At 37.5% G+C, this 23081-nt stretch overlaps 1 protein-coding gene and 1 long non-coding RNA gene across 6 annotated transcripts in view; one reads left to right on the top strand and one right to left on the bottom strand.

The window, feature by feature from the left end:
- Nucleotides 1-23081, bottom strand: part of ESR1 (estrogen receptor 1) — a 456202-nt gene that overhangs the window by 306153 nt on the left and 126968 nt on the right. For 3 of the 5 annotated variants that reach the window (XM_072643717.1, XM_072643720.1, XM_072643718.1), the window contains one exon: nucleotides 7234-7740. In XM_072643717.1, the coding sequence (XP_072499818.1) occupies nucleotides 7234-7670 (437 nt within the window). In that variant the 5' untranslated portion in view covers nucleotides 7671-7740. Of the gene's footprint in view, nucleotides 1-7233; nucleotides 7741-9730; nucleotides 10197-23081 lie in introns of those variants that run through there. The other 2 variants (XM_072643716.1, XM_072643719.1) reach the window with 1 other exon arrangement.
- Nucleotides 904-22908, top strand: LOC140527064 (uncharacterized). Its single transcript, XR_011974660.1, has 2 exons — nucleotides 904-6869; nucleotides 22334-22908. It is a non-coding gene; the product is annotated as an uncharacterized lncRNA (long non-coding RNA).

Raw genomic sequence — 23081 nt, 5'->3', positions numbered from 1 at the left:
TGCATATCAACTTATTCTTTCTCTTCAAAGAGAAACAATGTTTCTCAGATACAACTACCCATATCAATTTCTTGATGCATTAATCTTGTCATCTGATTCTTTTTTACAGTCCCTGTTCCAACTGGGGCAAGGCATTCTTATTGTCGGGTTTGTGCTGATCATTCCAGTTGTTGTAAAAGCCTACATAGTTTTATGATCGAGTCAATGTTCCAAGAGTTAGCCATAAGAACAAAAACATTAGTAGTCACACTTTGTGAATGTTTAAAAGAGGCACATTAAACATTTTTTTTAAAAAAAGGGAGCTTAGACAGTAAAATTAGTTTCGAGTATATTTACCTTCTGCAAAAAACAGGAGCATTCTTAATGATTGAGAACTTAATTAAGGGGCAGAAAGAATAAGCAACTTGCCTAAAATGACAAAGAATTTCTGTAGCAGTTCTATGGATTGATTTTCTGAGTCCTGATGTGTAGGCTGCTGGGTCAATCACTAATCGCAAAGTCCTTCTAAATAAATTGTTTCAATACATACATTTATCCTACAAAAACAGCCACTCAGAAAAATAGTCATAAATCAAGCCTTATAGTCTATATAACCTAATAAATATATTTCATGATTCTACTTGAAAGAAGAAATTAATTGATTATATTGGAACCTTACATGCATTACCTTTTCTAGCCAACTAAATGATTTCCTCATCACCTTAAAAGAGTTAATATAGCTGTAAGGCACCATTCACCCCATTCATGTTGGTAGGATCTAGACTAAGTGCTCTGTTTTACAGTTATAACATAAAAGGCAAATTGAATAGCAGGAAAGCACTAATTTGTCAAAATAGATGTTGAAATTACTTCCTAAGGAAGCATACACAAATACATTAATTGACAAAATATGCAATCAAAAGTTAGTAACATGCTAATTTGTGTATATTAATCAATTGTTCAAATAGAAACATACATACACCTGTACTGTTTTATAGGTGCAAACGTATTTGCCCTAGATAAATTTTCCAGGTCACAAATTGACATTTGAGTTCTAAAATAAAGTCTATGTCCAATCCAATTAAATTTTGCTAAACTTCAGTTTCTCAGTAGAGAATCTCTTTAGCAGAGAATCACAACATTTGCCCTATTTTGACTTTTAACATTTCAAAAAGAGAATCATCATATAGAGAAGATATTCTTATCTAATCTTGTGATTTGTATGTTCCACACCATCCCAAAGGTCTTTTTTTGGAATCATTACTCTCCATATCACTAAGTATTGATTTTGTGGGCATTTTGTGTGAGAAAGAATAAGTATCTGTTAAAAAAGTAACAGAAGTTATGAATACGTTGTACTAATACTTTAAGCGAGTTTGTGGCATAAAACGAAACTACTTAGTATCTATGATGGACTAGCCTATAAGCCAACACTCTATTCTGTACTGTTCACTTTTCTGTTTGTGTTGGTTACTTTTAAAGTAACCATATGCTTTGTATTTACATTCATTTTGGAAAGTGGTTCTAATTAATTAAAGCAGTTAGCTAGAAATTGTAATTTTTCCTTTTATGGTTGGGAAAACTGAGTCACAGCATTGCTAACTTGTTGAGTACTGTAATGTGATGGTCTGTCCAATGAATCCTAAGAATAGAACTTAAGGCTGTTGACTCCGTATACTCTCAACCAGTTTCTTTTAAAAGTGAAATTAAAAAAAAAAAACAACAAAACAGGAGACAGAGGCAGAAGTCACTACATGTTATTTTGTGCTATCTGTGAACTTTGGAAAGATAATTTGTAACAAAAATTCATAGATTTTCTCTCTAAATTTCTGTTTATACAGTCACAGATTTCTCATAAAGTGCACTCATACCAGTAGAATTGCATGGAAGAACACCCTCGGACAGTACTAGTTATAACTTCAATTTTGCTTCCATGGGAAATGATTTCACATTCTCTTTATTCAATTCCTTTTCTCCAAACTCTGAGTAATCTGAGCACTCAATCATTCTGCATCCAATTCCTGTGTCCCCACACACACCCTTAAGCTCATTCAAGCAACAAATATGAGTAGCAGGTTGGAGGTCCCCAGTCCCCAGGTTCACATACTAAGAAGTACTCTTCTGCCTTCAGTAGGTTTCTATGTCTTTTATACTCAATTTCCTGCTTAGGTCTTTATTTTATTTGTTCATGTAAAGCTAGGATATGAAATATGAATTGTTTCAAATCATGATTTTCATATCCTGCATATATTCACAAAAGCAAAGAGAAGGCACTTAAAATGTAGGACTGAAAAATTAATAGAAGGAAGGCAAGAGAAAGAAATAATGAAGTATGAGGATCTTGTTACTATTCGTACCTGCAAGTCATATGCAATAGATAAAGATGAAATCAAGAATAAAAAGATGATATGATCTGTTTTCCTCTTCCAATACATACATGTTGCATGTAACTTTGAATTTTTAAAAATCAACACAGTGCATCAGATAGTTTTTAAAAATCAAATGAGCAAAATGATTAAGAAGGTTTGGGGTTCTTTAAGTGAATGGGGGAAAGGTGGGTAAAATATCAATTCACTACAAAAAGGATTAATGTAAAGTATTCAAATAAATTATTCTAATCCTCCCCTAGAGGTTAGTTTCTATCCAAAACCGAAAAACAGACCAAGCTTTTAACAAGAAAAGTATACCAATCAGTTGTCAAAAATAATTGCCAGCTGTTTGCAAATTTCACATCTTGGAAAATTCTAACCCTAAAGAGGGATACATTTTAAATTTATAAATAATAAGGCATGACAAAGGATAAATGTTTCTTTCTTCCACATAAGAAAGAAAAGGCTACCTTACAAGCATTTCCTATAATTTTTCCTTCCTTCCACCACAAATAGATATTTTGAACAATTTCAAAAGGCACAAAAAAGAGAAGGCTTCAGGTTTTTGGGGGGGGGGATCTTGCAAGCTTTGGGGGTTTTGTTTTTGCTTTTAAAAAAAGTAATCCACTTGTAAGATTCATAAAATGAGGATAGAAATTCATAGGTCATTAACTCTATTTTAATTGATTTATAGATTGTAGAGAGTTTGCTAAGAAAGAGAAGAAAAGTTTAGACCTCAAGAAACACAGGATTATTTTTTTTAAAAACTTCCACAGATCACATACAGGCAAGTAGGTAAGACTAATTAGCTATTTTAATGATTCAGTTAATTTCAACTTTAGGATTCTTTGGTGTGATGGGTTGTTTTTTTTTTTTTTAATTTCAAAGAGAAAAAGTTCCTTCATTTTCATTTTAGATAGTGTGATGTGATTGACAGTTGTCCTCTTAATCATTTAAAGTTAATTAAATTTTAGATAAAACGACAGCCTTAAGATACAACCGCACAATTTTCCTATTAATTAATTCAGCCTTCTAATAGTTTTGATACATACGGCCAGCTCTCATCACTGGACTTGGATCAGAACATTTCATTTAGATCCCAATTCCTTGCTAGCTACGAAATCCTAGGCAAGTCATATTACTCTACTCCTCAGATTCTTCATCTGTAAAATGGGGATAATAATAATATTTCACTACCTACCACAGAATTGCTGTGAGGTAAGTGATTTGTGAACTACAAAGTGCTATATAAATATGGATATTATTCTTGTTGTCATTATTACTATTATGGTGATGATGGTATTTTAGCCACCACAGGCTAAAGAGTAGATTATAAACCCTCAATTTATAAAGCAGATTATAAATCAAAGTAGATTACAAATCCTGTAATATATCTATTTCATAGCTGTATAAGAGGGGAAAAAATGAACTAGCACCACAGTACCTCAATATAAAATCCTTTGTTTTCAACATTTGAGAAAAGCAGCAGTTTTTAGACTGGCGGTACTACCAGCTTTGTCTAGCTGATGATAAAATATCTAGTCAAATCTGTTAGGACCTACATAGGATCAATCAAAACTCACAAGTCAATTCACTGAATTTTTTGTTTTCATTTGGCTTCTGTAGTGACTCCCTTCACACCATGAACTTGTCATTACCACTCGCAAAAACATGAATTTTAACTCAATTTCATTACTTTAACCAATGTAAAATAAAAACGGGAAAATGGTCAGAAGGAAAATATTTTTAAAGAAAGCATAACCTAAATAACATTTATCTATTCATATCAGTACATATATATATATATGTAGTCTTTGTTCTTTGACTAATAAATTCTAATTGACAGATAGTCAAATATGCATGATCTTTAAAAATTTTCTTTTAAAATTAGTTGTCAGTTTTGCTTCTTAGACTGAATTTCTAACAAAGGTTCTTAACCTTTTTTTGTGTCATGGACCCCTTTGGCAGTACAGTGAAGCTTTTGGACCTCTCCAAAATGATGTTTTTGAATGCATAAATTAAATACATAGAATTACAAAGGAAAACAAATATATTAAAATGCAGTCATCAATTTTTTTTTTAATTTTATGAATCACAGCTTTAGGACCACTAACCTAACACAAAGTTCTCTGGAGATGGGGAATACTACAGAGTTAAGATATAGTCTTTGCATTTGCTGCTGAGACAATGAAGGATGTAGTCATTTTAAGTAAAAGATGAATTCCTCTTGACTTGAACAGGTTTTGTTTCCAATTATGAGCAAAGCAGCAAAATAATCTACCAAGTATGGTCTCATTAGGGCCCATGGAAATTCAATGACATTTAATTCACAATAAAAGACCTAAAAAAATGAAAAAGTTTCTGGAATCCACTATAAAGTTGAAGAATTCAGCCCAATTCATGCTTAGCAAAGAAAGTGAAATGCTTTGAGATTGCATTTAATATATATTTTGCACTCTTATTGGAAAGGGTGGGAGGGAAGAGAATAGTAGATAGAAGAAAACTTCCTCTTCCATTTTAATCCTGATTTAAAATACTTAGAGCAAGCTGTAACTTACATATTTAAAAGGACAAGAAGATAATGCCACAGGTTGCATCTTCAACTATCAAATTCTCATTGGACCTAGGACATTAAATCCCTTTGAATTTAGCTTTAGCTATATGAACTCAAACCATTCTCGAAGGCCCACCATCCCAAATACCAGAATTAACCTTCTTTTGTCAGCTATAAATATCCCTAGGAATAAAATACTGAACCAAAGAGCGGCAATTTAGCATGGTAATTGCAGGCACTTGTATAGGAAGTTAAGTCCTGAAGCCCAACACAAAAGAAATCCAAATTCAACACCTAATTGTCCAGGTTCACTGAGACCCACTCCAACATTAGTCCTGTATGTTGGGGGAGGGAGGGAAGGGCTGAGGAGGTTGACAAGTGAAGTGAGGACATTAGATCATTCTTCCTTGAAAGTGCAATGTTTAGGGGTTATTCTGACCCAGACTGCTCTCAAACAAATTCATTCACCTGAAATACATCTGAGCAATTGGAGAGATAGGGAAAAGAAAGAAAAAGTGAGATGGAGATGGGGGAAGGAGAAGAATGTAGAAAAAGTATAGGTAGAAAAATCTCCCAAAGAAAAGCAATGAAAAGAAATTACCACCAAAACGTCACACTCACACACACACACACACACACACACACACACACACACACACACACACAATCTTCCTCAGATTTATGCTGAACAGCAAAATGACTAGACCACAATAGCTGCACGTGGGCCATTTTCTCGAGTTGGTTTCTTTTTTTCTCTCTAGCAGGCAAGCAGGAGGTGCACAGTTCACAGAAATCTTAACTTATCTGGCACCAAAGAATATAAAATCAGGAACAGCTCGGTGAGGCATGTTTTCTTGGTTACAGGCTACCTATAAATTCCCTGCCGTCAGATGTCACATGGCATCGTCTGCTCCAACATTGGCTCAGATAGCTTCGCAGCTAGCGAATTGTTGAGACCTGTATAACTTCTTTCCATTTTTCCGTTTTGTTTTGTTTTATTTCTCCTACCGGGGCTACACTGTCAAGAAAATGCTGAGATTTGTGGTAGGGTGGGCTGAAGGCTGAGTGTCGTCGTGAAGCGGGAAAACTGCAGGGGGGGGAAGCGAGGAATCCTCAGGTTTGTACCCTCGTACGATCCACGCTGTCACTAACCTCAAACACCTCCAACCCCAAATACCTGCGTTGGACTTTTAGTAGTAACTCACCGTTCCAAGTGTTTATTTGGGTTTTGTTCTCCGCCCCACTCCACTTGCCGCCGCCACCACCCCCGCTCCTCAGATAACTAGTGCTTTGTACGTACAGTTTTTAAAGAGTTTGTTTGGTTGGAAAGCACATGGGGTTCCTGACCTGTTTTTCACGGGCAGGGGGTTGGGACGGGGAGGGGAGAAGAGGGCTGAGAAAACGATTTTCAAAATGCAGCCAAGGGAGAGAACCTGACTTTAGAAGACCAGAACAGAAAATAAGCCGCTCTTTTCTTCCCACTACCCCCAACCCACTCAACTTCTGTCTGTCTCTTCCAGTCTGTGTGTGCGTGCGTGCGTGTGCGTGTGTGTGTGTGTGTGTGTGTGTGTGTGTATTCTCTGTCTCTGTGGATTTCTCTGTTCTCTGTATCTGCCCCTGTCTTTCTATGTCTCGCTCTTTGTCTGTTTCCGTCTTGCTCTCTCTCTATTTGTCTTTTGTCTCTTTCTCCGTGTCTCTGTCCCGTTTCCCTGTCTGGCTGCCTCTTTCTCTGTCTCTACCTGTCTTTGTCTCTTCCTCTGTCAGTCTTTCTCAGTATCTCTTGTTCTTTTTATCTCTCTGTCTGGGTTTCCGTCTCTCCCTCTTTTTCCTCAACCCGACCGCAATCTGCTGCCTGACTTCCCTCGGGCAGCTGCGGCAGCCTTCCTTCCCTTTTTCAGTCCTTCCCTCCTTCTCTCCCTTCTTCCTCCAGACAAGAGCCTGGACGAGTTTCACCCTCACCTGCTCAGGTAGGTGGAGGGAGGGATGGGAGGGCAGTGGAGTGTTCTAGCTTGGGCCCAATCTCGCCCGGAGGGGCACCTCTGACCCAGAACAGCTGCTGAGCTCTGGGCAGAATTCGGGGAGGAAGCTGCCCTCGACCCCAGTCCCCTTAACGCCCTCTCTTGCCCCCAAACTCCCCGTCCGCTTCCACTTTAGATCCCGGCCTGGAGGAAGCACTTCCCCAGTACCGAGGCTCGCGCGCTCGCGCGGGCACAGACACACGCGCACACAGACACACGCACACGCGCTCTCTCACACACACACCCGGAGAGACACACTAGTCCAGGGGGAAGGCGGCTCCCCCTTCCCCCGCAATGTCTCGGCCACAGGTACCTGTAGAAAGCCTGGGGGGCGGCCTCGCTCATGGCATAGCCACTCTGCTCGTTCTCCAGGTAATAGGGCACCTGCTGACTGTGATGATGCAGGAAGGGAGAGAGCTGGGTCGGTGGGTGCAAAAGGACTAGCGGGTTCGGAGACACGTTATTCAGAGAGTGGAATCCCCCCAGACCGTTGGAGCTGAAAGTCTCTGAGTTGGGGGCATAAGTGAGATTGGACGAGCCGTAGACCGGCGCGGCTGCGGTGTTGAAGTCATAGGCAGCCCCCTCTGGGTAGCTGTAGACCCCCGTTTTGTTGCTGTCCACATACATCTCTCCCAGGGGTCGATCCAGGGGGATCTTCAGCTGCTGGCGATTCAGGGGTTCCAGCTCATTGCCTTGGATCTGGTGGAGCAGGGCCACTCCAGACGATTTGGTGTGAAGGGTCATGGTCATGGTCAGTAGCTGCGAAGAAGGCGCATAACTGATTCCCCAGCAGCAGTGGGCTCAGCAGGTGGTGGGCCACCTGTAGAAAGAGGACAAGACGCAGTGAGTCGCAGGGTAAAGCATAAAGATTTGGGCCCTCCTCAGGTGTCTCACTTGAGCAAGAGCAAAAGTGCACTGTGGCAGCGCTCAGAAAAACTCTCTGTCTCTAACTTTAAGTACTTACTCCTCATCTGACCTAATATGCATTACAAAGGTACTGGAAACTGGCCAGAAACTGTTGCCTTGCACTGACATTGGCTTAAACATCACTCCAGGCACAACTCATTTTGGAGACAACCCAAAGAATTGCTTCCCTGAACTTTACTAGAATTAGTTGTTTAATTGAGTCTGAATTTTACAAGGGGAGGGGAGAGAACAGCCGCTAATACTCCCCCAAAGGTAGCTAAGAAAAAGAACAGAACTTTATATCAAAGTGGGAAAGACAAATCTAGTGGTCAGCTTTTTCTCATTCATTGCCTTCTGCCCCCTACTAGGCTCCAATCTATCTCTGTTTATCTCTCCCTCTGTTTGATTCACTTTTCATGTTTTCTAGAAATATGTAGTGTGTACAGAAAATGACCCTGGGTAGGTTTATTTTGTAACCAAGATATGAGAGATAGAATTGGGTATGTGGTTGCCTATGCAGCCAGCCACAGACGGCAAGACTATATTTAGCCTCTGCAGAAGAAAAGGATAGGAGGTATCTATGCAGGGAAGAAAAGGGGGAGGAACATATCTATATTATGCATATACTTAGTTGTCACTTATATTAGTAAGTGATGATACTGCTTCAAACTTGGACCCAGTTTCCTCATCCACAAAATGAAGTTGGACTACTTAGTCCAACAGTCAGTAAAGGTTCTTTGCAGCTCTAATCTAATCTGGTGTCATGGACTATAGTATTCACTACCATTACCCAAATGATTCACTTGTGAATGACAATTCACAAATGTTAGATACAGGCACTTGCGTGTTTGTGCCACTTCAGGCTGTGCTTCCAAAACTTCACAAAACTGCATGTAAAATATGGCATTTCTACACAAAATTAAATCTCAGGCCCTTAGCCTGAGTCGCAGCAAATGTACTGTACTGAATAGATGACTAAACAAATAAAATTTTAAAATACGGTAGTACTTTTCTCCATTTTTCCAAATGATTCTCCTCAGTGCACTCCAGCTAGGGCATTTGACTGGTTATCAGTACTTCTTAGAATCAAATATCCCGATTTGAAGAAGAAAAAACTAATTGAGCCAAACGGACAAATAGAAAAAGCAAACTCAGTAAAAGAAACCATAATTGTAACAAAGATGTAGTGAGTACATTGTACCATTTATCCACGTTCTTCTGATTATTTTTGCTTCTAATTTTTTTTCATTTTGCAACAGGCTAGAACAATCCAGTTGACTCATTAATGCTTCTCTCTAATCTCCCCCAACTCTTAACATAGGTCTAGAAGCATATGTAGATATTACATGTAAATGTGCTTCTTTTAACATCAACAATAGAGTTGCTTTTTAATCAGTCAGTACATATTTGTATAGACTACAATTCACGCTTTCAGAGTCAAGCTTCAATAAATAATTGTAGATGAAATGACGTCTCATTAATTTTTCATTAACACAAAAATGAACTTAGCAAATATAGACTGTTGGCTATGGAAGGGTTAAAAAACCTGTGAAGTTTAATCAGATGCTTCTCCATATGCCTATCTCCGACTACTTTGCAAAACAACTTTTCTACAAATGATTTATTTAGCTCCAGTGAGCCCTAATTTCATTGTTTTAAAAAGGACTTCAGAGTAGAAGCAAAAATCTTTAAGTTTCTTCAGAATCTGGACCTGTAACATTTAAGTGAATAACACAAAGAAATCCTGCAAGTCTTGAAAGCACAAAACATACATACATGCCAAACCACAAACAGCAAATCCTCTTCTCCTTTCTAGCTGCAAACACTGACCAAAACGGTAAGGTGCATGTATTCAAACCAGGCTGGAACTACAAATAAGAGAAAGAAATGCAAAACAGTCTTACCCTACGGGATAGAGAGTGGCTTTCCTGAAATGTTCCATGGATCTGCAGAACTCAAGGGCTGAGAGAGTGAGAATGAAGGAAAGAATGTGCGTGTATGTGCATGTGGCTCCGTGTGCCTGTGCGAAATTGCAGGGGTTCATGAAGCAGCCAGTAGGCAGGGCACTTGGCAGCTTCCTGTATGTAAGTCACAGCAGCTCTGCTGCTGCACAAAACCGAATGAATGGCAGTTGGGAGTTTAAGGTTCCTTTACTGCCAATAGAGAGCAACATGGTGCAGCTATTGTAAATCTGCCCGGTGAGAGCAGAAACTCTGAGGCCCCTGAGAGTACTCCTGGTCCTGCTCCATGCCCTCAGAACCTAAAAGCGGACCCGTGCTTTCTGAAGCTATCCAGAGCAAGAGCAAAAACAGACCTACTATAAATCATAGGTTTACTGATTAAATAGAAAGTCAGTTCAAAAGGAGAAAAGAAAAGATATCAAGCTTGGGAAATTTAAACAGAGTAGGTTTTCCAAAAGAATGTAATTTAGTGTCAATAATTTATGACATGCTCTTGGATCAGTTGCCCCTTCCTCAAATCTCAGAGTAGATTCTCTCTTACTATAGTACCAATACCTCCCATTGTACCAAACGACCAAAGTTTTTAATAAAATATTTTAGGATCAGATAGATGTTTTCTACTGAAATTTAACTCCTCCACTTCCCTGATCAGACCCATAAACCTCCGTGAGCAGTTCAGTTAACAGTATTCTATCAACATACCGAGCATTTTATGATAGGCACAGGGTAAGATTAGCCAAGGTGAGTGCTTCTGTTGTAAGTCGTTTGTGCCTGCAAAAGGTGTTGGTGTTATGTCCTACTAAGGGTGCCTCTTTCTTTGCTGGATATCTCCTCAGTGATCATCCTACTAGGTGACATTTCCTTTGGCCATGGCATTGAAAAACTATAAATAGAGCTCTTGTTGGTCCCACGTTCAGGTTTTGAGGATTTGACTACCACCCTGTGCTATAAGGCATTTGTCATTCCCTCTGCCATTCCCTAAGATATAGATATAGATATATAGATATTCCTTAGGATTAGGACCCAATTAACCAGCCACTGGTTAGCCTTTAACCCTAGAGTCTTAAGCACTTATTCAGAGCCTTGTGGGTGTCCTTGAAAGCATGAGGTGGTGGTGGGGAGGGGAAGAATATCGTGGAGAACAGTAATGATCCTAGGATTACAAGTAATATGCTCTTGAAAAAACCCTAACATATTACAATGTGGAAACACATGAGGGTAATTTAACTGAAAAAAATGGGGAAAAAATTGTTTGCAGCCCTTTGTACATGACATTGGTTAATTCTGGCCCTCATTTTTGTTCAAGTTGGTCACTCTAACATAAGGCCTATCCAAAAGCAGACCTCTCAAAAGGTTAAGAAAAAGAAAAGGAAAAATCCTTTCAAATTAAGCTTCTCCTGGAGATTGTGAGCTATCTTGTCATTATCTTTGTGTCTCAAGCAAACAGAGTCAATCCAAGATGTATAATAAAGGTCATTTTCCTTATCTTTCCCCCACTACCTACCTTGCCCCTCCTCTAAAATCTCCTCCATTCCAATGCTGAACTATTTCTTCAGAAAATTATTTTCTTATCTCTAGAATCCTGGAGACAAGAGGGGGAACCATTTCTTTTATTAGATGCCATAGTTATTCATTCATAAGAATAGAGTACAAGGATCTATGCCCAAAAAACTACCTATAATTATCTTAATGTCATCTCTAAAAACAAAGTTAGCAAGTAAGGGATACATTTTTCCCTTCTCAATAACTTTTCTAAGATTATCTTGGTGTGTTCATACTGACTGTATCCAGATTCAAGTTCAAGTACATATAGACTTGGGAATTAATCTTGCAGTTCTCAACACCATGGTTTATATGTGAAACTGGATTTTTCCTTTATTGCCAGGTAATACCATGGACAGGCATAGTTTCTTTTCCAGCTCCATTAGAAACTTCTTAATAATACAAAACATTACCCTTCTACAGGAAGACAAAACTAAATGAGTTTTGTAATGTCTTCAAAAGAGCTCCTACAGCTCCTACCGGTTCTTTCCTTCTCACACATGGTGGTTTGGCACTGTTCAAGTTGATTTTGGTATTGCATATAAATGCTTTATTCTTAAGCTGGTTCTTGATTGTTTTTTGATATCACCAATTTTACTCTAAAATGGAAGAATAATCAAGCTTTTTTGCCCAATTCTGTGGTCTTTGTACGATTTCCTAAATATGTCATGGCCCTCTATTTTTAGTGGTTTTGCTATAGCTCCTAGACTTTTGCCCTGGGCTAAGATTTTTAATTTTCTCAGAATGTGAAATAAATCATTTTCAACTTTGAACAGACTAGCTATATTTTTAACCAGTGACATAACTAGGCAGGTGCAAGGGGGTATAGCTACACCAGAATCAACACCAAAGGGGGCACAGAGCCATCTTTGAGCCAGCCCCACCTATTTTGATGTGATCATACTCCCTCAAGCTCAAAAAGATTTCAATATGGTATTTTACTGTGAAATTGCGAAATTTACAAAGATTCAAATGAGAACTAAATCAAAAGAATTTATTAGTTTTTTAAGTCTGTTTACAAGAGGTCTTTTCTGCATCTCAAAAAGATATGCATGCAAATATAGAACAAATTAATTGATCCTAATATTGTTACTTTTTTAATACTTCTATGATAGACACCTTGATCTACAGAATAACTTGCTAGCCTCTTATTTTAGGAATTGGTAAAGTTGACCTAAATTGGTGTTAGCAAGCAATAAAGCAATTCCCGTTACCACTCAATTATGAACCTTCATGAGGTTAGAATTCTAACTGTAATGTGCATGGGATTTAATCTTTTATGCTGTACATTCATTAGAAAATATTATTTCTCTTGTTTTACTCACTTTCTGCAGCAATTTGCAATTTACAAAATACTTTTCTCACAAGAACTCTGTAAATTAGAGCACATGCTACTTAAGGGTTTCTTTCTTAATCTGTTTCTTTTGTTACAGCTCTCCTAACCTCAGTACTTAAGGTACAGTGCCTGGAACAGGGCAGATGCTTCATATGTTTGTTGAATTGAATTCAGGTTGATAGAGAAAATATTATTTTCCCCATTTTACAGATGAAGAAACTGAGCCTCAGAAACATAAAGTGACCGGCAGAGTCACATAGCCAATAAGCTTCAGGCACAGTTCTTGAATCGAGACCTTCACGTATCTCATCATTTAGCATACTCCAATGCCATTTACCAACTAGCTCCTCTACCAGTGACAGGAGTTATAAAGATTTTTAATTATTTCAATGTCCAATAGTTCTGGATACCTCAAAGGAGAGAAATTCATATTTGTTAGCTTATGTTACTATTCTTTTCAATCCTGTTTTCCTAATTGAATGTTTGAGGAAATTGTATCATTTGTTTGGGGCCTTATTTCTAGGCATTTAAAATGATTTATACTTTCTCTGGGGCAGCTCAATGACTTCAGTGGATAGAACACCCAGCCTGGAGAAAGGACAACTCATTTTTATGAGTTCAAATCCAGCCTCAGACACTTACTAGCTGTGTGACCCTGGTCAAGTCACTTAACCCTGTTTGCCTCAGTTCCTCATCTCTAAAATGAGCTGAAGAAGGAAATGGCAAACCATTCCCACCACTTTGCCAAGAAAACCCCATGACTTAAAAACAACTCAACAAAAATACCTTCTCTGGCTTTGAGTAAAATACTTTTTAGTAGAGTACTCAATACTATGTTCAGTGTTCTATGTATGAGAAAATACAGTCACTTAAGTGACTTCTAAATCCACAAGTCTGAGGAAATGTATGAAGTAAAAGTCTTCTAGGTCCTTGCCTCTTTAAGTTTCTCTCTCTCTCTCTCTCTCTCTCTCTCTCTCTCTCTCTTTCTGTGTGTGTGTGTGTGTGTGTGTCTCCCTCTCTCCCTCCCTCCCCTTCTTTTTCTCTTTCTTTCCCTCTCTCTCCCACTCTCTTCCTGTCTTCTCTCTTTGTCTCTTTTTGTTTCTCTCTCTCCCTCCCCCTCCCCCGCGCCCCAGTTTCCTACCCTTCCAGACACAAATTCCTTTATGCTGCTGTCAATCAACCAATTAATTAATAGGTATTTATTAAGCACCTACTATGTGTCAGTCACTTTACCAGGCTCTTGAGATACAAAGACAAAAATGAAACTCCCTGTTCTCAAGGCCCTAATTGCCCTTGTAAGGAAACTGGATCGTCTCTTGTGAACTCTGAGATGACACCTAGATTCACAGACTTGTAGGGCTGAAAGAACTCAGAGATTGTACAGGTCATGAACAAGGTTAAGTAGAACTTAAGGCCCCAAAAGGTTCAGTCATTTGACCAAGAGAGTATCTGAGCAGAAACTGTTACTTTGATCTCCTGAGTCTCAGAACAATGCTTTTACCCTTAAGCTACTCTGTCTCATCCATCAATCATTCAGTAAACTAGCATGTTTATGTTCCTACTCTCAAGGAGCTCACATCTAATGGTAGAGACAATAATATAGGATAAATATAATATATGCCATTTCTATAAACATAACATATAATGTTTGTATAAATATATAGAATAAATGCAAGAAAAATGAATACAGGTAAATGTAAGGGAAGAGATGTGATTCCCTACACACACACACACACACACACACACACACACACACTCAGTTAATGTTGTCGCAGAAATTAGTTTTCATGTGGTAGCAGTGTTAGACTAACTATAACATTAGGGCCACACACAGAGATTACAAAGTAAGCACACTATTGTGTTTGAGTCAGAGGGGAACAACTTGATTGAGCAAAAAAAACATAGACATTTACCAGAAGTATTTAAGTAGTCAAATCTAAGGAACTCAAGAGGTAAAAGGAGCACTTTGTCAAGGAAACACCTAAAGTGGGGCAGGGGAGGATGTTCTCTCTTCTCCTCTGATGTCCATGGTGTCTCGGAGAAACTTGTCCAGAGGGAGACTTTCCATCCAACGCGTCAAGTTTTCATCAATTAGCACATCAATTCAAGCAAGATATGGAGGGGAAAACTCTACACACATACACACACCTTAAAATGGTCACTTGGATGTAAAGCTACTCAACCAGTAAGAAACCCTGAATCTGTCCAGACAGACACAGATACAGAGAGGTAGTGTGAGCTGACTACAGAATCAAGAGAGAGCTAGCCCTGGCAAACAAGAGCTATTCTATAGGCAGGGGTCTTCAAGAGAGAAAGAACATCTAAGCCCTGCAATATTAGAAAACTGAGTTGCCTTGACCATATTTCTTTCCTAATTGTGTGTCTCACCACAATTATACTCTGTTCCCTTCTTTCTGTGGGCACTGTGTGTATTTGGGGAAGTGCATGGCCCAGATTTATAGGGAAAATATTTTGTGACTGTTATATTTTACTTTTCAATTTTAATAAATGCCTTCACTAAAGCTAATTGCATGTGCTAGCTAACCATTTAAGGAGAAGTACACTGGTGGGGACTTACAGCCTGTAGAGTTAGGAGTAACCACTCACAGTGTACCCTCTAGATCAGGGGTAAGAAACCTTCAGCCTTGAGGTCACGTGGCCTTGAGTGTGACCTTTTGAGTAAGTCCAAGTCTTACGGAACAAATCCTTTTATTAAGGAGACTTGTTCTGTGAAGTTTGGATTCAGTTAAAGGGGAGCACTTGAGGACCTATAGGGCCACATGTGGTCTCAAAGCCACTGTTTCCCCACCCATGCTCTAAATAGAAACTGTGCAAGGAGTAATTGACTTCTAATGAAAATGGCAGGTTGGGAGAAAAGCCCAGAAGTGCACAACATAAATACAAGTCTGCTAAATACCAGAGCTGGGGAGGATAGGCACTAATAGTTCATGGGATCAGGAATGTTCATGTAGAAGGTAAAGCTTGAGCTCAATCTTGAAGGAAGACAGGGATTATATAAGAGAGTTTATTCTGGTCCTAAGAGATGGTCAATACAAAGGTGTGGAGATGGGACAGAGTATAATGTGTGTGAAGAACAAAAAGAAGGCTGATTTGGCTATGGAATGAATGGAGGAGAGTCATATAGGAGACCATGAAGACAGATTGAGGGATAGATTATGAGGACTTTAAAAACTAGAAAGAGAAGTTTATATTTTATCCTAGAGGCAATATGGAACCACTCAAAGTCATTGGGTATCTTCACTTAAGGAAAGGCCATATCTCCACTTAAGGAAAATCATTTTGGCAGCTGTGTTTAGGATGAACTAGAGTGCAGAGAGACTTAAGGCAAAAAGGACAATTAAAAGGCTATTATTTAAATAGTAGGCTATAGGTGTTGAGAACTTGAACTAAGGTGATGGCTACATGAGTGAAGAAAACGGTTTAGATGCAAGAGATGTTTCAGAGGTAGAAAGAATAAGTTTTGGTGCTTGATAAACCATGTAGGCTAAGGGAGATGGAGGAATTGAGGAGAACTCCAGGGTTACAAACCTGAAAGTCTAGAAGAATGATGACACCTTCAGCAGCAACAACAACAACAAAAAGAAGCTTGGGAAAGAGGTTTGGGGGCATAAGGAGTTATGGCTTTTTTATAATATTTTATTTTTCCCTGATTACCTGTTTAAAGAATTTTTAACATTTTTTAAAGTTCTGAGTTTAAAAGTCTATCCTTCCCTTCCCCCCTCTTCCTGTCTACCTGAAATGGTAAGTAATCCAATATAGATTATATATGAGCAATCACATAAACATATTAGTCATTTTGTACAAGAAGACTCTAACAAAAAAATTCTAAAAGAAAGAAAAAAAAGAAAGGAAAGAGGGAAGGAAGCAAGGAGGGAAGGAGGGAAAGAAGAAAGAAGGAAGGAAGGAAGGAAGGAAGGAAGGAAGGAAGGAAGGAAGGAAGGAAGGAAGGAAGGAGGAAAACAGTATGCTTCAGTCTGTATTCAGACAATATCAGCTCTTTCTCTAGAGATGGATAGCGTGTTTCATCATGAGTCCTTTACAATTGTCTTGCATGATTGTATTACACGGAATAGTTAAGCCATTCACAATTCTTCATCTACAGTATTGCTGTTACAGTGTACAAGATTCTCCTGGTGCTATTCACTTCACTTTGCATAAGTCTTCCCAGGTTTTTCTGAAATTACCCTGCTCATCATTTCTTATATCACAGTAATATTCCATCACAGTGTGAGTTCTATTTTGAACTTGCTGACTTTGAGATGTCTCTGGGACATACAGTCTGAAATGTTTCATAGGTAGTGATGAAGGAAATGACAATAGGCTATGGAGTGCGTGAGACTAAATAAAGTGGAGGCAAGGAATGTAGACATCTCTCCTTAGGAGTCTGACTGAGAAAGGTAGGAGAGATTTAGTGTAATAGCTTAAGGGAAGGGTAAAATCTATCGAAACTTAGTAGGTAGGAGTAGGGTAGTTAGGTAGCTAGTAGGGTAGTATAGGAAGCTTGGGGAAAGGAAAGAAGACAAGAGGAGATGAGAGAAGGTTTGGAGTCATTTCTGTGGAGAGTGAAACAGGGAAAACATAAAAGAATTACCTCATTGCAGTGAGGGTCCAGTTGGAGTTGGATAACAGTAATGTAAGAAGAAAATAGGTGAATATATTGGGCTTATAAGAATATTTTGCATGAAAAATTTGGTCTGCAAGACTTCAAATGTGTAATGGTATCATATAGTTTGACTTCTCAATGGTAGGGGAGGGCATAGGGGGATGGAGAGAATTCAGAACTCAAAAAAATGTTTAAATGAATGTTAAAAAGTAGAATTGAGCTGCAAAATATGATGGCAGCAACAGAAGAAAATGGAAAGGTAGTTAAGAAATTTCCAGTTAAAATGGTTGTGTGAAAAGCCATAAAAGAGGCTGGATCTCCCAGATATACTTCAGTAATGATCTTTAAAAAGGCAGAGAAATATAAAGAAAAACATTGGTAAGCTACATCAGGACAGTCATGGTAACATGGAATGTAACTGTCTTGGAGAGACTGTGGAACATATGTAGATAGTCTGTAACTGGTTCAGGTCTGCTGATCATATGGTTGGAAGTCTTTTTCGGATGGCTGTAAAGTCAGAGCTGGGGATATTTTCAGAAAGGTTTAATCTATCCTCCTTGTTCTCTCTGGCTGAGCTATGGAGTTTTAACTTTGCTAATGGTATCCAGTAAGTATCACTTTGGTAAGTGGATAGGCCTTACTTTGGATCTTCTCGACTTCCACACCTGCCCCCACCTCCAGACTAAATTGCCTCTAAATAGACGTCTTGGTTCTTTGCCAATTATTCTTTTCTATTTTAGTTGAAGGGAAAATAGCATCCTGGCATCCTGGCATCTAGATTTTTACAACTAGCTTAGTATAGATGCACAAAGGAGAAAGGTGTGACCTTCAGGACCTAGACCTAGACCATTAGTTGCTGAGACAAGGAGTAATTGAGCAGTTATGCCACATTTGGACATGAACTTCCTGAGACTAACATCATGTACAAACTCTGTTAAGTCTGAGCCCACTCTTCCATGAAACTGACGTAGGATAGAGAAGAGTATGCTCTCAAAGTATTGGAAGGACGTATTTGTACTTTTGTTCTTGCAACATTTTTGAAATAAGTATTCCATCATAAAACCTAATTGATTAAAGGTTAAATTTAATTTAATTTAGATGGTTAATTGGAACTGGGATGCTAGTCACTGCCTTCTAACAGAAGGAGAAACACAAACAAGGAGGGATCAAGATGATTGCTTTAAAGAATTAATTTCCCTCAAACCCCATAGGGTACCCCTAGCCATAATTGCTCTTAGAAAGCAAATCCGGAACAAAGTCACCACATTTTGAAAGCCAACAACCTAAGATCAAGTGAAGAGGCTAAAAAGCTAGTAGTAGCACCTAGATCAGGGAATGGGGAGATGGCAAAAAAGCCTGCAGTTGCATCTGGAATGGGGATATTAAAGCTTGCCAGCTCTCTGAGCATAGACATATCAGGGAAAGGAGAAGCCAGTAGCAAGAACCTAGGAAATTGAGGCCAAGATCAAACTGGATAACTACCCCATTCAAGGGTATGGAAAAGAATGAAGCCTAGCCCTAGAAAAAAAAAAGTCAAATCATCAATTGAGTGAAGAAAAGAATATACCAAAAACTATGAAGAAATATTGTGGCTTGAGATCCCCAAAAGATAATCTCAATAGAATAGAGTAAGTCTACAAGTAAATCGTAAGAGAACAAAAATGCTTTGAACATAAGAAATATAAAAGGACCAGGAAGAAATGAAGCAAAAAATTTTTAATTGAAATTTAAAGAAATAAGCACTCTGGAAGAAGAACTGCAAATAAAATAAATAGCTTAGAATAGACAGCAGAAAATCTTACCCAAATAACAGACTTTCTGAAAAAAACAGAACTAAATGAAAAAAAAACAGAACTATGAGAAGAAAAATAAAAGTTAACACAAAATCAAAACATCTCAATAAATAGAAGACAATGTGAAGTATCTACTTATCAAAAACAACTGATCTGACAACAAGCCAAAGAGACAGAATTTTAAAATTGTTGAATTCCCTATAAAAACCCTGACCAACAAAAAGTCTGGATATTGTATTTCATGAAGGCATACATGAAAATTTCTCACATTTATTAGGACCATAGAGCCAGTGAAAATAGAATGTACCAGTCACTTCCTGAAAGAAACCCCAAAATCAAATCCCTAAGGAATGTCATGGCCAAAATAGGTGCTTCCAGGTAAAAGAATAATTACTGCAAGCATCCAATAAGAATTCAAGTACCAAGGAAGTAGAGTCAGGATCACACTGGACTTGACTACAACTTCTATAAAGATAAAGGCAAGATCAACTTAACCTGTAAGACTAAGTATAGCACTACTACTCTTCCTTTAATTATAGATGTCTTTCAGGCATTCCTGACAGATAAGAACAGAATAGAAATCATAGACTGCAAACACCAAAATCAAGAAAAGCCTAGAAAGGCTGAGTGATAGGAAGGAGCTAAACAAGAACAAAATACTTAACATTCTAGTAGAGGAAGAAAAGAAAAAGATGTCTGTTCAAAATACTAATGTCTTCAAGGGTCACAGAAAGAAAGAGCCAAGATGAACAGAAGTGTTGAAAGTGGTTTTGCTCTGTTTTGATGGTCTTCACTGAAGAAAAAGTAAGGGGAAAAGGAATTTACTAGGGAAGAAATGAAGATGAAAGTAGAACTGATGTGTCAGCATTAGTGTAATTGGTGCAAGAAGAAGAGGATGGCATGGAAGAAAAGGAATCTCACTCTTATCTCAACCAGACAAAAGAGAGTTCAATGAACACACAATGCAGAGGGAAAGAGGGAGGGAGGAAAAGAAAGGGAGAGAGAGAGATAGTTTGGTGTAATGTAATGTAGGGATTACATTAAATTCAACCAAAAAAATAGAAATAGGGAAAGGGGAGATGAGTTAGAGAAGGAATAGTCATAGACAAAAAAGAAATCATTTTTGGAGGGTGGATTGGAAAGGGTCAATTAAAAGGAAACAGTAGTTGGGGTCTGAGTAAATAAAAGAAAGTGAAAAGAGTGAAAGCTGTTTTATTCGATTAATCACTGCTGTTGACCACAATGCTCTTCCTACGTTACACTCTTCTTTGTAAGGAGTGAGGTGGGAGACAAAGAGAGGAAAAAGTCAAAGAGAATATAATGAAGTAAAATGCAAAATTAGCAATCATAAACATGAATGTGAATGGGATGAACTCATACATAAAACAGAATAACATAGCTAGGTGGATTAGAAAGCACACTCTAATAATACATATTTGAAATGTAAAAATGCATTCAGAGGTAATATGAGGGGAAGATGCATTATTTATTCACTTCAGACAAACTTAAAAAACAGGAGTAATAGTCATACCCTAGAATGAAGCGATAGAAACAATTATGCTCAAAGTCATCATAACCAATGACATTATATCAGTATTTAATACAAAATCACTGAATAGCATAGGATTGAACTATTTAAAGGTAAATTTAGTAAAATTAAGGAGATAAGTAGCAAAACTATAAGACCTGAGAACTTTAATGTACCTTTCTTAGACCTACATTAATCTAACAAAAAAAAAGTTAAGGGAAAAAAACATGGGAAGGACATAAATAGAAATTTGGAAAAGTTAGATATGTCAACTCTCTGGTGATTACTGAATGGCAATAGAATACATTTTTATGATCTGTATATGACAGCTGTATACCATGTGTTAGGTCATAAAAGGTCATAAATATATGCAAAAAAGCAGAAATATTAAGCTATTAAAGTTTTCTTCACTGACCATAATAAAATAAAAATTATCATAAATAAGTGGGCTTCAAAGAAAAGATTCAAACTTAGAGATTAAATAATTAAATTCTCAAAAATGTGAATAAAAGAATAAATTATAGAAATTATAAATAATTGCATAAATGAAAATCTCAAGAAATAAGACAACATATCAAAATTTAGGAGATGAAAACAAAGAGCTCCTGAGGTAAAAATTTATATCACTGAACACTTTCATTGACAGAGAAAGAACAGATCAATGAACTGAGCAAGCAACTAAAAAACCTAGACAAGCAACAAATAAATGAATCAAAAACCCCAAATAAGGGACTTAGAACTACTAGTCCCTCAAATCATACCACAAAGTAGTAATCATCAAGTCTATTCATTATTGATTAAGAATAGAAAAATTGATCAGTGGGACAGGTTAGGAACATAAGCTTGCAGAAGCAAACTAGTTTAGTAGTATAATGTTTGATTTGACAAAAAACTTCTAGGAAACTGGAAAGTGGTGTGGCAAAAACTAGGTTTGGACCAGCATTATCTAAATTTTAAAAGGTCACATCAAAAAGAAATAAGAGGAGCAGCAAAAGAGGTATGAATAGGGGAAATATTCTTGATCAAAAAAGATCAGAAAAGACAAAAATGGATACTCAATTACACAAAATGGAAAAACTTTTGTATAACTAAAATTGATATAGCTTAAATTAGTATTGAAATGACTGGGAAACATCTTTGCAACAAGATTGTCTGATAAGGGTATGATATGAAAGAACTGTAGGCAAGTGATATACATAAACATTATATATATATACACACATATGCACATGTGGAAGCTCTACAATAGTCAAAAATATGAAAGAGCAATTTTTAAAAAAGAAAGCAAGCTATCAACAATCATATTTTTAAAATGCTCCAAATCATGAATAATAAGAGAACCGCAAATTAAAACAACTCTAAGTTTCTACTTTACCAATCATATTGGCAAACATGACCCTAAAAATGGCAAATGACAGATACAGTAATGAACTGCTGGGTGAACTATTGATTGATCCATCCATTGAGGATAACAATTTTCAGCAACTATACCCAAAACACTAGCAAATTGTGCATTCCTGTGACCCAGAAATAAGACCATTAATTATATATCTAAGGGATTTTTTAAAAAGAGAAAGAAGAATGTACAAAAATATTTATAGAACACTTTTTGGTTTGGTTTGGTTTTTTAAAAAGAATTATAAAGTAATAGAACGTCTATCAATTGAGTAATGGCCGAACAAAATTTAGTATATCAATGTAATGAAACATTCTTGACCCTTAGAAATGAAGACGATTAATTAAGAGAAAACTCTGAAAATGTGAAAGTGTGAAATGATGCAGTGAAGAGAGCAGAACTAGAACAATTTCAACAATGACCGCAACATGGAAAAAGAAAAAAAAACTTTGAAAGCAGCAGAACTCTAAATGATTCAGTGGCCAACCATATCTCCAGAGGACTGATGATGAATCATGCTTTCTACCTCTTAACAGAAAGGTAGTCGACTAGAGGTATAGATGAGATATATATATTTTTTTAGATGCATGAATGGATAAGGTATGGATTTGTTTGGCTTGACTATGAGAACCTGTTAAAAGGGGGGGGGACTTATTTGGGAGGGATGGAGATGGAGGGGTATGGGGAACAGTATAGAGAAGCTAGTGATAACATGATGGAAAAAAGGAAGAACAAAGAACAAAGGAAACATTTTTAAAGAAAATGCACAAGAGATCAGAAGGAGGTTTAGAGCAACACCAACAAGCAAGACAACCTTGGAACCAACATGCTAAAATGAGTATAATCTCTGACAAAAAAAAACACAAGCTGAAATATAATAAAATTTGCTAATTCATATGTGATTTTCTGGTTTGTTTTTTTGCATGTAGAAATATTAGGTTTTAAAGTTTAGAATGACAAAAGAATTAAATATTTTTCAAAAAGAAATATAATGAGTACATTGCAACAAATATCTGAACCCAAGGAGCTAAGCTTGCTCAGATACTGAGAAAGGTCAAGGGACTTGATGCCTTGA

The sequence above is a fragment of the Notamacropus eugenii genome, chromosome 2, assembly GCF_028372415.1.
Source record: "Notamacropus eugenii isolate mMacEug1 chromosome 2, mMacEug1.pri_v2, whole genome shotgun sequence".
Lineage (NCBI taxonomy): Eukaryota > Metazoa > Chordata > Mammalia > Diprotodontia > Macropodidae > Notamacropus > Notamacropus eugenii.
The sequence above is the reverse complement of the archived record's forward strand: the minus strand, read 5'-3'. Positions and strand labels throughout refer to the sequence as shown.